Source organism: Fringilla coelebs (assembly GCF_963513975.1).
Source record: "Fringilla coelebs genome assembly, chromosome: 3".
NCBI lineage: Eukaryota > Metazoa > Chordata > Aves > Passeriformes > Fringillidae > Fringilla > Fringilla coelebs.
Genome location: NC_140030.1, coordinates 90,653,829 through 90,667,195, shown reverse-complemented (window position 1 = coordinate 90,667,195; position 13,367 = coordinate 90,653,829). Strand labels below are relative to the sequence as shown.

The window sequence follows — 13,367 nt, the reverse complement described above, 5'->3', positions numbered from 1 at the left end:
TTTTTGAATATTAATCATAAGGCATTCATATTTTTATGCCCTGAAGTTAAAGACCTGGCTTATTTTGAGATAAAAGGTAATTTATTTCCCTGAGATTGTGTGTTTGAGTTTGGTTTTCAGTGATAGCAGCTCTATATATGAATCACTTGTTCACTTATTATAAAGTAATAAGAGACACTTAAACTTTTTGGATGGCAATAAAAACCATATGTGAAAGAATTAATGAAAAACATGCACTGCATTCCTGATTTTTTTTTTTAATTGTGCTTTTTTAGTTTCCAGTACTTTTTCTTCTGTTAGTTTAACTTATAGTTAACTATAGCGTTATAGTTTTAGCTTCATGGACAGAGCAAGTGTGGAGCACACAATGGAAAAAATGTACTCTGCTGACAATGTGTGCTGTCTGCAGAGAGTGCAGAATTCAGTGGCTACCTCAGACTGCTTTCTCATCAGAGAGTGATTTTGAATCAGATGGTTCTTGAAGGTGCCCCTGTACCTGAGAGCAAATGGAGGCCCCCATCTATCGTTACTGAGCTTCTTGCTCTTGTTCAGGTACAGTGCATATTATTAAAAACAAGCAGTGCTATCACAAAACTAAATTGTGTACTTGGGAGTTTTTATCACTGATTCTTGGTGAAGTCAGGGTTCTATAATTTAAGCAGGAAGCATTTAGATATAGTCTTATTGAGCCTGTTTGGGTCCAGTATTCCTTGTTCAGTCCTTGGTTTTGTTTTTTTTATAAAAAGCTAGAGTTTAATATTCAGTTGTTTCAGTGCTAATGGTAACTGTCGTTAATACCTAGATTCATAATGTCGCCCAATAAATGAAAAAGCAAAGTTCGCTTATCAGATTATATAAAATTATTCACCAAAGATCTGTTAAGAAATTTCAAGGCAAAGCTGTAAACTCATTCCAAATCAGGGCAAGTCTCTTGTCTCATCTGCTGTATTTGACTGTTTGGCTGGCATTGCACCCGGGCTCTGTAACAACAGTGCATGTCTGTCTGTCAGGTTCAGCAGGCATTGGCACATAATAGCTTGGGGTGAGAGATGGCAGACCTGCAGGCACATGGGAATTCCACTGTAAGGCTGAATGTAACGGTCTGGGCTTGGTGGCTGAATTTGGTTATTCGTCTCTGTGCTGTTAGCACTGGTTTAAATTAGAAACAGGCTTCTGAGCTCTTGTCCCTCAGGTTAGTGGTCCTGCAGAGTTCTTGGACACAGGCCTGAAAGCAGAAGGCTTGTGGGAAAGAAGCTATTTGTAGTTTAAAAAGCATGGCTTCACTGGTCAAGCAACTAGAAGGTGAAGACAGATTAATAAATGTACCCTGGATGTGGTAGTTTATTGTATATTATTAGAGTGTTCTGCATGGCCAAGCTAGCTGGAGTCTTTTGGGGTTTTTCATTTGCCTGTAAATCACTTTAGGGTGCTGCTGCACATAAATAGAACTGAGCTGGGGTTTTAATGCACTGGCCCATGTTGAACTTTCAAACTAGAGGGGGTGGGACCTACTGAAAAATAGTCAGTAATAATTTGCAAAATTACTGTAATAATTCCTTTAGTTCTAAATTTGTGTGTGTGTGTGTATACAATCTAGTGTATGCTCATTAGACATCTCATTATGCACACTCTTGCTAGCTGAAGAGCAATTAATTACAGCCCAGACTTGTGGGACTACCTCAGTGTCTTGTCTAATGAGGAATAGTGTAATATAAAATACGTTCTCTAATATTAAATCCAGTCTTATTGAAGAAATCATTAATTGAGGGTGAAGGTTTCTTGCATGCCTCTACAAAACTACTTGATTTTTTTTTTTTTTTGCAGCATGTTTTTTGGAAAACATGGGAAGATTTTGTAGTCTCACTGTCTTCAAATTTCTGAAGTATCTGAATAGTAGCTTTCATGTCTTCTGAATTGTTTTTCGCCCTAGATACTTCTGAGTTAATCTACAAAGACTTCTTTGATCTTTTTTTCTCCTCTCTTCCTATTATTTTTATTATTTTCCTTTGCAAGCCTTTCATATTCCCCTAAGAATATGATTCAGGGAAAGTAATAAATTTCTTAAGTGCCATTGCATGAGTCTTTCTGTGCTGGCTTCATGGGAGCACTAATTTCAGCCTTTCAGGTGGCTTGAATTGCAATATCTTTGCTCTCTGTTATCACTTGCACAGTTTTTCATTTGCCTTACCTTCCAGTTTGCCTTCCCTGACTTGCTGGGTTTTAAACTTACTTCCAAAGGTGAATTAATAGAAATTGTTGGGAGTTGAATTTTAATGTTACTGAGCTGCTTTTTCTTGTTTCTTCAACTTTTTTTTTTTTAATAAGGCCTGATTAAAAGCTTATTCATGCTCACTGTTATTCTACAAGTTTTATTTGCCCCTAGTTTTAGTCAGTCCTGGATTGCCATGCCTTGTCAACAGGTTCCTTGCATGCAAGGTATCTGTGCTGGCTTACAGTCAGAGAAGATGCGCTCATTTCCTTGCAGGTCAGCCAGGCTTTTGGAGCTCCCTCTCACTAGCAACACCTTATTTCACCAACATATTTATTCCTTTCTTCTCTGTCAGGCTGTAAACTTCCAAAGAACTTGCTGTAGATACTTTGGTTGCTAACATCTACCTCCAGCCTGCTGGGACCTATTTGGCTTAGTGTTTACACTAATGAACTTAACACAGGAAAGCATTAGCACTGAAATTTCATTGATGGCACAAAGCTGGGAGGCCAGACTGATAGAGTTGGAAGCTGAGATTTTAGTACAGTAAGACCTAGAGGTTTCTGAGGCTGAAGTAGTATTAAAAAAAAAAATAAATCATTCATACAGGAGTTGCCAGTAATGTTCTAGCTAGAAACAGCTGCTTGCCAGAATTAAATGGTAGGGGCAAGGGCTATAACATGCCACTTAATTGTACATAGATTGAACCACTCACTTATTTTGATAACACAAATGCAGTCCCAGGATGTACCAAAAGTAATTCTAATGGAGATAGAGGCCTTGTGGAAAGTGTTAATGCATCAAAACCCTGGTAGGTTCTCCTCTGTAGTACTGCATACACCCATGACCACAGAGGGTAAGTGTTGTTGTGCTGTGGAGACAGACTAAACCCTTATTGTACAAAAAATAGTGTTAAATAGATGGATGTTTTTATTTCTTCAAAATATGAAGGCTTGGAGGATTGCTCTTTTCATGCTCATGCAGTTCACTTCCTGACAGCAGATGGGCAGACCTGTGCCGAAGTGAGCAGCCATGCTGTTATACACACACAGAAAGAAAACAACCTGGCCTTGTGTTATTGTCACCTGGAAACTGACAAGTTCCCAACTAGTAGGAGGAGGTTTTTGGATGCTGTTTGGAAATCAGCAGTGTGTTTGTGTCAGTGACAGCCAAAGCTCTGCTCTCCAAAGCAGGTGCTGCAGTACTCTGCTGAGTAAAAAACATCAATGCAAGCAGAGAGAGGGCACTGGGGGGGCATGTTGGGTGTCTGCCAGGCTGGACTAGGCTGAGCTGAGCCAAGCCATGATGTTCCTCCAGCTCACTACATTAATTTGCATTAATTTTCAAGGCCACATGCTTGAGCAGTGTTCAAGATTACCTTTAGATGTGCCTTCACCATGTCCTGGCTTCTTTTTTGGTGTCTCTCCTTCTGAGCAGTGTTTTGTGTCACTTCAGCTGATTGGGGCCACATTTCAGTCAAATTAAGTGTTTCTGCCTCTTTGGGGCCGAGTTAATGATTTCCCCAAACCTCTGGGGAACCCACGGAGAGCCAAGACCTGCTTGGAGTCTGCTTAGGTCCAGCACACCCAGAGGGCTGCAATGCCTGAGCCAGTCCTGGGAGCATAAATTGGGAATGCTGATCCTATGTTCCCTGGCACTTGTGTAAAGAGATTGTTGAGGCTGCAGAGGTGAAATACCGTGGAGCCAAGCAGAGTTTGGCAAGGGCTGTGAATTTGAGCTCAAAGCTGCACAAAAAGCAGCTACAGCTGTTGCCAGTGAAGAGCTGGCCCCTGGAGCCAGGGCGCTGCAGCCGCTTGGTGCTGCCTTTTGTAGCAATTCTGGGCTTGAGCTGTTCCTTTTTTTGTGTGCTGTGGGTAATCCATGGCACCTGGGTGTGCTACCTGCAGAGCCTCAGCTGTGCTTTTCAGTTGGTTTGATCCATATTTGAAAGGATCTCTAGGATGTCTGCAGTTGCAGAGTAATTAGCTTAGCAAGTGCCAAGGGTTCTTCATGATATGCCCTCCTGGCCTTTTCCACATGCATTCCCCCAGCACCCCCTTCCCCAGATGCTTCTGCTCGGTGGATAGTGGGATCTGAACATCTCTTTATATGGAACAAAATATTTTTACTTTCCTACCTAATGTTTTTAGGCTGGTAGATACCAGAATTGTCTAGGATTTTTTGTTTGTTGGGGTTCAGTGAGTTTTTTACCCACTCTCTTCAGAAGTTTTGACTTTTTCTTTCTTGTCATCCCTTACATACACATCTGTCATGAAGTCTAGTCATGCTGTTTTGTATTGGAAAGTAGTGAGGTTGCAGGAAAGGATCATAGTCTAATGCTCTTGATCATTCACTTGAGCAAGTAGACTATGAAAGAGTTAAATCACTGATTTTTTTAGCTTGCAAATACAAGAATTTGGCTTCAGGCAATTAACTGCTGTTTGACAATGGTGTTGGTAGCTGTCATCCTCTCTAGCATTTCAAACGATTTTTGCATTAATATTATATCTGCCCTACAGGTTATTCTAACAAAAGGAAATGTACAGTCTTAAACAAAAAACATCTTTCAATGGGCTGTCTCTTTTTCTAATCCTTCTGCTTCTCTAGGGAGAGGCTTAATTAAGTTTTACCTAGCCTGTGTCCTTCTAACAAGTGTTTTAAATATGTATCTTCAAAGGTAATCTTGAGTAAACACAGCTAGTTAAAAAGGTAAAAAAAAGTTCTTTCTTTAATGGGAAAATTCAGAGAGCTAATTTGTATCTGAATGCCCTGTAGATATTCTTTTCCCTAAGCTCCAGGAGAGCCTCTTTTGCCAGAGGCTTGACTGAATTCCTCTTGGACTCTTCATGCCTCTCATCTGCAGAGTCCAACAGGTGCAACTGCCTCCATCCATAAGAATTTCAATTGCAGGTTGTCTCTGCTGTTCTAAGCAACAATGAGAAATTTGATCCTAAATTTGTGGTGTCATTTTGCACTGATCTTGTGAAACCAAAAGTGTCAAGCTCAGTGTTAAATCAAGAATTTATGGATTAACAATGAACGGTCTTTTGTAAATACCCTCAGGCTTTAATTTATAAGACTGTTGGTGCCAGATTTTAATAGAAAGGTCATTGTTAATACATTACTCTTGGGTTTGGCCAAGAGTATTTTATCTCTGAATATACATACTATAAAAAATATATTGGTAGATAAATGAGACATGGTACTAGTTTGGAGTAATTATCTAAACATTTATGTCAAACTAGTGACAGCTCCAATCTTTAGCTTTTCTTAGCAATGCAATTGAGCAATGCACATGTGGTAAAATAACTGTTTTGTCTAATTTAGCTACCAGGGAGTGATTTTCTTTGTTCCTTTTTACTTTATCTGAGACAGGTTTTCTACTGTTCTCAGTGGAGAGACTATGGGGTTCTTGTTCAAAGCATGTTTTTTCTTGGAAAGAAGGGAGCCAATTGTTTTTCATCTTTTTAGTATTTGCTCCTTTTGTACTGGACTTCTATGGCTCAACTTTCATTGTATTAATATGCTAAATAAGAAAAAACCTTTATTTATGTGTTAGTTTTAAATTTTTCAATTATTACGATTATTGACCTGGTTTCTTTTGCCTTTTTAGATCTCCAGGTTTGACTTGATCTGTTAGTTAAGCTATGATTCTGTGGAAATAAGTCTGAGTTTCTCATAATTTCAATTTCAGATGTTTTGGGGAATGCCAGACAGAGATTGCACAATCATGCAGTCTGAGTATTAATCTTATGCTTAATTGGGGAAATATTTCCAAGCATTCCTGGAGGATTGTAGGGAAGTCTGTTTCATGTTTCTTAAAGAAGGACTAAAGTAATTGTTTAAAAAGATCTTAATTTTAGATCTTAATGTTTGCTGCATCAAATGTGATTAGAGATTTCTTAATACCATATTGCTAATTTGCTGCTATTCTTCTACTCAATTCCACTTCTAGTCCACTTCTACTCAACTATTTAAATTTTGGTTTGAACTCTTGAGTTCCCTGTGTCTGCTACGATTTTCAAACCGCCACTTGTAAAAAAGTGTCAGTGTTCCAAATTCACAGCAGAATATTCTATTACTTTGGTTAATATTTATGCTGTAAGTGGATATTAATTACTAATGAAGTTGAAGAGCAATAAAAAGTTACTACTTCATTGATGCAAAGTTAGTGGAATATCTGGCTCTTTATCATCAATGCTTTTTGAAATGGGACTGTAATTTTCCCTGGTGGTAGGGAAGCTCACATTCCTTGAAAAGGAACTCCTGAAGGCTTACAAAGTGCTCAGATTCCCACAGAGATTATATACACATGTCTTGTCACAGCTGTGTGCAGTATTAGCTGGGGTCATTCTGAGCTGTTGCTTTTTTCCTTTAGTTCTTCAGGGTACAAAGCCTAATAACACAGGTTGCTATATTAGTTGTGATGGTATATAATTCTTGATTATATTCATCTGCAGAGCTCTTGACATTTTTCCTGTGGTGTCCTCATGCCTTAGCTTGGCTGCTAGCATTTGGAGAGGGGGGTGGCTGGGTGGGGCAAAGAACCAGTTGGAGAGTTGGCCTGGGAGGTTGTGGTTAATGGGTCATACTGTGCCTGGTGGCCAGTAGGTGACAGAGGGAGTCTGCAGGATTCTGCTCCGGCCCTGCCCTGCTCATCACCTCTAGCAATGGCCTGAGGTGGGTGACACAGGGCACTCTCAGGTTTGCAGTGACAGCAGACTCGGGGGGCCCAGTGGGGAAATTGGGCTTGTGGGAGCTTCATTAATTAAGCAGAGACAAATTCCAAGTCCTGCCCCTATGGAAAAGAAGAGTCTCTGGCAGGAACACAGTGTGAGCACAGAGGGGCTGCAGGAAGCAAGCTCTATGGGAAAGGCTCCCAAGGTGCTATCAGATGCCAGGAGAGGCTGTGCCATCTCCATCCTAGGAGTTTTTAAAGTCTGCATTAGGCAGAAGCCTGAGGAACCTAGTTTGGCCTCATCGCCAGGCAGAGGCTGGACTTAGACACCTCCTCAGGTCCTTTTCAACCTGAAATACCTCATCCTGTAATGCTGTGACTATTTATTCAGTTTCATATTTGAATTATGAATTTTGCCTTTATAGCTTAACTTGCATGTCTAAAATGCTACATGCTCAGTCTGTTCTATCAAAAATTCAACTAACGCTTGTTCTGTGTGCATTTAATGTTCCATTTAAAAAAAAATAAAATCTGGGCCTTTACCAAGCTCACATCTCAAAAATAATTGTTCTATAACCAATGTGATTTGCATCTCTGTGCTTATTACTGCTTATTCTTTTGTGTAAACTTGCCACATGATTAATGTGCCTTTTTGTTTCAACAGAGGGAGAATATATCAAGATGTTCATGCGAGGCCGACCAATCACAATGTTCATTCCTTCTGATGTAGAAAACTATGATGATATTAGGACAGAGCTGCCTCCTGAAAAGTTAAAACTGGAGTGGGTGTATCCTTAATATCAATAACTGCTCACTGTTCCCTTTTTGTCTTGTCTTGCATTTGTCCCTTTTGCAATCCGGTCTTGTCTCTTCTCTGTTAAGAAGTAAAAACTAAATGGTGAGGGAAAATGTTCAAATTAACATAACAATGGAAATGGTTTGTAACTCCTGTGTAGTACAACTTTGAATGGCAGGCTACATAGGTATGGATATAGTGCACTTTTTTCTTTGTTTGTTTTGCTATTGACACTAATTCTAATTTATTAACTGCCTTATATTTAGTGCAAAAGAAAGCATCTTTGGAAAGTTAGACAATTTGAAAAATGTCCTCCTCTACCTCCCACTAATTAACGTAGGCTTTGCTTCAGGAATAGTTGGTTTTCAGCAATGGAAGATGTTGAATTTGTATGGAGTGAGGATTGGAGAAGCAGCCACCCTTTGCACTGCTTCTGTATTTCAGCTCCAAAGTGAAACAGTTAATTTCTTGGAACCTAGTTTGTATTAAATGCACTAAATTTGTCATTTGAGGAATTGAGTAGGTGTGTGGCTGATCAAAATTCTCCAAGTTTACTAGATCAGACTTAAAGTTCATTTTTAGAGATGTGCTTTTGCACATGTTTGGGTCTTCCTGTCTCTCCCTCATCTCTGCAGATTTTTCCAGTAAGCTCTTATTGTGTAAGTAAGTTTCTTAGTACTTTAGTAGAATAACATGTCTAGGCAGCACTTGAGTTGTTTGATGCTCTGATGTTGCTGAAAGCAGGAAGATTTTTTTAGCAACGTTGATGATACGCTGTCACACGTCAGGAAGAAAGTTACGGATTAAAGTCGGATTGGAAGGAAAACAGGCTTTGGAAAACTGTGGTACCAAATTTTCCAACCATCACAGCTCTTGGTTGCTGATGCTGGTACTCATGACTATGGGGTGAACTGGGTCAGTCAGTGATCTGGCTGAAATGTAGTCTCCTTTTGTAAAGCTAATTTTCAAGCAGGACCAATACATTAGTTTGGTTTGCCTCACAAATATGCAAGGGCTGGAACTGGCATACTGGAGGAACATCAGCTCGACTTTTCCAGCATCAGTGAGCAGTTTGGCCTGATGAAAACTGATCATGAAATCACACCCTCAGTTAAGTAGGTGCAAATCCCAGTGTGGACACATTTAATGTCCAAGAACCTTAAGTTCAGGTTAAACCAGTTGGCTGCTGAGGTCTAATGAAAGTGAAATAAATCTAGTCGAAAGAGACTGTCCATATGTTTTGGAATCTGTTAAGGGAAATGTCATCCCAAATCAGACCAGTATATTTATGAGTGCAGGGTATTTTTTAGATGGAAAGGTGAAGAAAATGAGGGAAAGGCAGTAACATTTATGAGGACTAAATATTGGTCTCTATGAATTTGAACTTGAAAAATTGTTCTTCAGTTGGAAAGTGCAGCAGCAGCGGCAGACCTTCTCCTTTATGCTTAGGTTTAGAAGTGAAACAAATCTGCAAGGTAGCTGCATCTTGAGAATATGGTGGCAAACTGAACCCTGTACACCTTATTAAAAAGGCATGGGGACAATGATTTACTGAGTATTTTACTAATGTCAGTATTTTACTGATGTCACCTGAAAGCTCAACTGAGTGTTGAATAATAGTTCCATTCATAGGTTTTGTTTTGAATTCTTATAATTCTCCTGCATTCTGGATGATTTTTATAATTAGGTTTTCCTTTGTTATTACTCTTTTTCGAAAATGCTGGTCAGCTATGACCAACTGCAAGGATACAACAGGCAGATTATTGGGATGGTGTTTTTTTTGGTTTATTGGTTGTTTTGGGAGTTGGGGGCTGGGGGCTTCTTTTTAGATGTTTCCTTTAGGTTTATTCAACTCCTGATACCCTGTGCTGTAGATTCAACTGGGGAAATACAGCTTTTGTCTGCCTTGCAGATTGTCATTTGAAGGAATGCCTAAGCTGCTTGGCAAGGTAAAGCAGCTCATGGGGGAGTCTGAGATTTTGACTGTGTCTGGTTCCTGAGTGATATCATTGAAGTTGAATAATTTAGTTTGAGTATCCCTACTTTGTAGTGCAGTCTTTGCTACTGCACTTCAGAACTTGTTAAAGCATATCTGACATTCCTAGGAATAGCAAAATTGGCTTATTTTGCAGCTTCAGAGGTCACAGTCAGTGCAGCTTTTGACAGTGACTTTGTAGATTCTTTCTCCCAGTGTATAGGATCTCAATTTCAGGGGGGTATTTCAGACTCGGTTTTATGAGATTATTTTTAGCAGTAGTGCTCTTCTTTCTAAGAATAATTGAAGACAGTTGTAAATATACTGCTGAAATCTGGTGTACGGTAGATCAAATTTCATTGAGGGCAGCAGCTATTTTTAGCCAGTACAAACAAACAAAAACCCCTAAAAACTTAAAGTTTTTAAATATATCAAATGTTGTGACAAAACCGCCCTTGTAATTGGTGAGGAATAATCACAATATCAAGGCAACTATCTCTCAATCTCCCTGATTTAATCATTAGTTTCACTGAAATATTAACATTGAAATTTAGTATCAAAGCATCAAAGTTGTGTCAGCCCTTTTTCTGAAGAATTACAGTCAATTATTGATTAATTTTGTTGCATTAATTGTGTTGCACTGTATATGCTGCTTTGTTCTGTGTGTGTGGAGCAGGAAAGAAGTACTGTGGAGCAACAGCCCCTCTTTTTTCACTCAAGGTAGCCTGGAATAGAGAATGAAGAAAGCAAAAAAAGTTGTCCTACAAAACAGGTGGTTCCTTTAGGTGTTTGTAAAAAAATGTGTTTCTAGGAAATGCAGCCACTCTTTGGTACTTTATTTTGTAGGAAGGGTAAAAGAAAGGAAGGTACTGAGAAAATGTAATTTTTTTTTTCCTCACAGTTTCCTGAATGTCAGAACTCAGTGGTAGGTGCCAAAGTATTTAGCTCTAGCTTGGCTAAGCATGGAAAGACATGTTTGTGTAAATCATTAATACTTTTTCTAGGATGAATGTTCAAAGATGTCAATCTTACTAAATCCTTATCAATACATTCCCTATTGTGTACAGCAGATGAGCAAAATTTGCCTCTCTCCTCTGAGAAGGTATTTAAAATAGCATTCTTAATGCTTCAGGATAGAAAAAATATTTTCATTGGTTTGTAGCCCATTGCTTTTGAAAGTTCAGTTTAGTTTATTTTTTGTAAAAGGCCATTCCGGAGGTTTCTTTTAATTCCATCAGAGTTTAAAAGAAGAAAGAGAAATTGAGTGGAGAAGTAAATAGTAATGGAGGAGAAGCAGAGGCATCCTTTTTTTCTGCCCTCAACATTGTGTTGTAGCAGCATTGCTCTGAATATCGTCTGCTTAGCAAGCCAGTGAATAATCTCTGCTTCAGAGGAGCCTTTGTGTTCTTCCCTGCTAAACGGAAGGCAGCAAGATATGAATCTGTTTTGTTTTCCACACTCCAAAGGGGTTTAATTGACAACTGAATGCAGTGTCCCTCTTTGAACTATTGTTTTGCTACAGCATGGGTTTAGTTTTGCAAGTGTTCCTCTGGTCTGGTGGCACTGCAGAAGAGGAAGGGTAGTGGGGCATTTTTGGGGGTGCAGTGCTATTTTTGATAGAAAGGTGGCCCTTTTTCGCGGAGAATAAAGGTTAGGAGATACCAGTTTAGATATTCCCAGATCTGAACTACTGCAGCTGCCTTCATTTATGAGGAAGGGCCATCTTCATCATCTTCATCCATCCAGCTTTCTCCACATGGGCCTTTCCCTTCCTTTTATTTACCTTACTAACCAGGACCTGAAGCTGGAATCACTTAGCTAAAGTTGGATAATGTGTTTCCCATCTTTTTCTTGCTGTTGCAGGTGTGTTAATTGGCAATGAAGTGGAAAGCTCTCTAAAGTGCACGACATAACAGGAAAATAATATTTTTGGGGCTACATAGTTAGATGTTAAAGTCTGAGTTATGATGTTAATTGTTCCTGGTGACCCAGGGAACTGAAATATAGGCAGGCAGCCACATTAATAGTCTAGAGGAGGAGAACTGCACCTGTTCCAAAGAAATAATGAGTTGTAATAACGTTTGATCAGTGCCAACCAGGGCTCGTTCACAGTGTGTAAAACTTCTGAATGTCATTAGGAACTGTATGCATGTTCCTACAGAAAACATGCCTTTTATATATTTTGGGTAGATTTGGATAGAATATTTTTTACTGTGTAAATTCCTTTTAAGTTTGGTTTGTTTAAAAAATACTCTTAAAACAGTGTAAAGAAATCTTTTCTGAACTTGGCAGCTGCTGTGCAGAAGCTTGCCTTTTTCTGTAGGGCATTAGGAATTGTTTTAACAGGCCAAATGAAAGCAACAATCTGCTGCTCAGCCTACAGGTACACAGCTCTGCTGCTGTAAAAAAAAATGTTAAATTAGAACAGCGAGTCCTGCTGTTACCTAATGAAATTTCACATGAAAATTTTTACAATACTACTTTTGCTTTACTTCTAACGTATTTTATTTTTAACATCAGTGATTATAATTTCTTGAGGGATTTGGGTTCCTGAAGTACAGTTGTATGGGAGGTTTTTTTATTTTCTTTTTAAACTGTATTAGTGAAATTGTGCTGTGGTTCCAGAGGAAAAGCCTTACAGAGCATTTGCTGACATGAGAGCTCCCCAAGAATCCTTTAAGGGAAGAAAACCGAAAACATTGGTTGGGGTTTTTCTGGTATTCAGTGATTATGAAATCCTTAACTAAAAAAAAATGTAGATATGGGTATCGTGGGAGAGACTGTCGAGCCAATGTTTACCTCCTTCCTACCGGAGAAATTGTATATTTCATAGCCTCAGTGGTGGTACTGTTTAACTACGAGGAGAGAACCCAGCGGCACTACTTGGGTCACACAGACTGTGTTAAATGGTTAGTACACAACATTTGCATGTAAGTGTGTGGGAAATAATGCTGAAATGTTTCTTTTCCTCTCCTGCTATATGTACAAGCTAATTAATGTCACTGTAGTTGTAGTTATTTCCTGTTTAATCAGTCCCAGTAGATTTCAGTGTAGTAAACACAGCACAAACAAATGGTGTTAGAGCAGTCCATGCTAGCTTAGGGTGTCTGGTTTAAATGTAAAACAGGGGGATATGTATACAATCTAAGAGTGCCAGGTTGAAAAAAGGATCTTTGCATAAATTATTCCAAATAGTTGGCCCAGAAATTAAAAATTGTTGTTAGCCTGACTCTAAATCAGTTGTTTAAAGGCAATATGGCAAAAGTGCAGTCTTAATAGAGAACTAGAAAACTGGGTCAAAAAGTGAGCAGTCATATTCTCGTTTTGTAAAAGATGCATGATCCAAGTATAAAGAGAGTCAGGAAAATCAGAAAGATGTTTGCAAAAAAAAAAATAGAGAAGGAAAGTTGAAGCCATCGTCATTGTGTCAGGCAGTTACAGAATTTGCTAGGTCAGTCTGAAGAGTAGTGTACAAAATGTAATGGTGAACATAAGTTCTCTACTGTGCAGTACCTGACTGGAGAAAATTTGACATCTAAAGCTCTTTACTCTTGTCTGTGTAATTGCTTCCTGTGAGAGTAATGCTGCCAGTTTGTGTTCTTCACTTTCATTCAGAAAATTGAACTGGATTGTAAATTTTTTGGTGTCTGTCATTATGACCTCTTCAGGTTTGCCCTGGCCCCCTTTATTCTTTCAATGGCTTTCTTCA

The 13,367-nt window shown here is 39.0% G+C and overlaps 1 protein-coding gene across 2 annotated transcripts in view; it reads left to right on the top strand.

Moving 5' to 3' along the window:
* EML4 (EMAP like 4) overlaps positions 1 to 13,367 on the top strand; it is a gene marked incomplete at its 5' end in the record, with an annotated part of 147,700 nt that overhangs the window by 104,173 nt on the left and 30,160 nt on the right. For both annotated transcript variants that reach the window (XM_084203538.1, XM_084203537.1), the window contains 2 exons: positions 7,552 to 7,675; positions 12,418 to 12,567. In XM_084203538.1, the coding sequence (XP_084059664.1) occupies positions 7,552 to 7,675; positions 12,418 to 12,567 (274 nt within the window). The remainder of the gene's footprint in view (positions 1 to 7,551; positions 7,676 to 12,417; positions 12,568 to 13,367) is intronic.